The 1,918-nt window shown below is 45.2% G+C and overlaps 1 protein-coding gene across 1 annotated transcript; it reads right to left on the bottom strand.

The window, feature by feature from the left end:
* Nucleotides 1-442: 442 nt before the first annotated feature.
* LOC121918538 (zinc finger protein 92 homolog) lies at nucleotides 443-1,760 on the bottom strand. The gene is made up of 2 exons (XM_042444570.1): nucleotides 1,588-1,760; nucleotides 443-735 (listed from the first exon to the last, which is right to left on the bottom strand). The coding sequence occupies exons 1-2, from the start codon at nucleotides 1,660-1,662 to the stop codon at nucleotides 502-504; spliced, it is 309 nt and encodes a 102-aa protein (XP_042300504.1). The 5' UTR covers nucleotides 1,663-1,760; the 3' UTR covers nucleotides 443-501.
* Between the last annotated feature and the right edge of the window lie 158 nt (nucleotides 1,761-1,918).

The raw sequence follows: 1,918 nt of genomic DNA, 5'->3' as shown, positions 1-1,918 counted from the left end.
AAACCAGAAAACCTATTTCAAATGCCTTTGGAATTCTGTGTGCTTCCGGGCCTGGCACAGTTAGGCTGAATCCCGAGGTCACTCTTGCCCCCAACCATTCTATAGCTCTCTTTTCAGCTAAGTACCAAACTCCCCTAAAAGCATTGCATCTGCAGGTGTCCTTCTAAAACTCCAGCATTTTGGGTAACAAAGGGCCTCTGGAATCAGCCATGAAGCTAAGCAAGCTCAGGATGGAAAAGAAACATTAGAGAAAAAGCAGGTTTTGTGTCCCCCTGTCTTCCCTTCATAGATATTACTCATAACTGATCATAGAATCATAGAATGACAGAGTTGGAAGAGACCACAAGGGTCATTCAGTCCAACCCCCCTGCCATGCAGGAACTCTCAATCAAAGCATCCCCAAAAGATGGCGATCCAGTCTCTGTTTAAAGACCTCCAAGGAGGGAGACTCCACTACACTCCGAGGAAGGATTGTGTTCCACTATCAAACAGCCCTTACTGTCAGGAAGTTGGCTTTGATTCTATAATTATAAGTGGAAACCAAACACTCTGACAGTGAATGATGAAAGGGCCCTCAGTCTTCACAGGAAGGGCAATGGATTCAGGTTCCTTACCCACAAAGGCCACATTCTCATAATTCTCCATCATCACAGAACTGTATGTAAGTTTCTGCTTCTTTGTCAACAGTTTCCATTCCTCCTCGGTGAAATATACTGCTACATCTGCAAAGGTCACCTGCAATAGAAAATAGCCTTATCCAGAGAGTAATTAAGCGAAAGGGGAGGAAAGCACATGGTGCATCGCAAATATTATTTCAACACTTCAGAAATCAGTCCAGGAAATAAACTTTAAATTCTGCAAGAAAGCAAAAAGCTACAGCCTTTGAGATCCAGTTGGTCTCGAATCCCTTCAATATAATAAACAATATAATAAACAATATAATAAACAATATAATTTAGACCATTTCTGAGATATTATTGATTGATTGGGATACTGATTACCCCAACATTAAAGTACATTTAGTCACCAAGGAATTATAGTGAATTTAGCCATATCTCTCCTAATTTCAAAAACAGTTCTGGGGAGTACTCTGGGCTTGAGGGCCACTGGGCCCATCCCCAATTTAGGTTCGGAGAAATTCTTCCATATCCCTCAGCATTTCACAGATGGGGAAAGCAAGACATATGTGGACAAGCAACACCAGAAGGGGTTCAAGATGGCCAAAGTTGTTAATGATGAAGATCGCACAAGTGTGGAAGGACACAGCAGTTTGCTTTTGCTTCTGACTCCTGGCAAGGGCAAGACCCTGCCCCTTTCTCTCCTCCCCTCTCCCTCTTTTGAGTTGATGGGCTGCACACGTCTTTTGAACTTGGAACACATTTTGCAGTAACTGAAGTGAACTGAGGAGAAGAGGGAAAGTGGGAGCAGGAGAGAGAAATGGGTCGTTTTCAAAGCCCCTGGAAAATGAGGTGACAGAGGATTAAGCAGGACTCCCTCTGCCAAACTGGGACAGTTGTTCTCCGCTTGCTTTCATGAGCCGGCCCAGCAGTGACTCAGATGAAACTAATAGTTAGGATGGCAATTTACCAAAGAGTTGTTGCACCTCGGCAGCCTCTTCTTCTTGGAGCTCAACTCCCTCCGCTTGGCCTCTGTGTCCGCCATCAGGTAGGCAGGGGGTTCCTGGTGGGCCTGCGCTTTGGTCACTTCCAGCAAAAGATACCGCAAAGCAGTGTATAAGGGGGCCAAGATGAAGTTCCTGAGAAAAGAGATCAGGGTTAGGCTTGGTTTGGAAAGAGACCCTGCAGCACTCAAAGTCACAAAGATCAGCATCCTGCTGGTGACATACGCACATGACATATGCCTCCTTTGGGTCAATTGAGAGGTGGGCATCCCTTCCTCCCTCTGCATCAAACAAAGC

Source organism: Sceloporus undulatus, unplaced genomic scaffold (assembly GCF_019175285.1).
Source record: "Sceloporus undulatus isolate JIND9_A2432 ecotype Alabama unplaced genomic scaffold, SceUnd_v1.1 scaffold_15477, whole genome shotgun sequence".
NCBI classification, from domain to species: Eukaryota; Metazoa; Chordata; class Lepidosauria; order Squamata; family Phrynosomatidae; genus Sceloporus; species Sceloporus undulatus.
The sequence above is the reverse complement of the archived record's forward strand: the minus strand, read 5'-3'. Positions and strand labels throughout refer to the sequence as shown.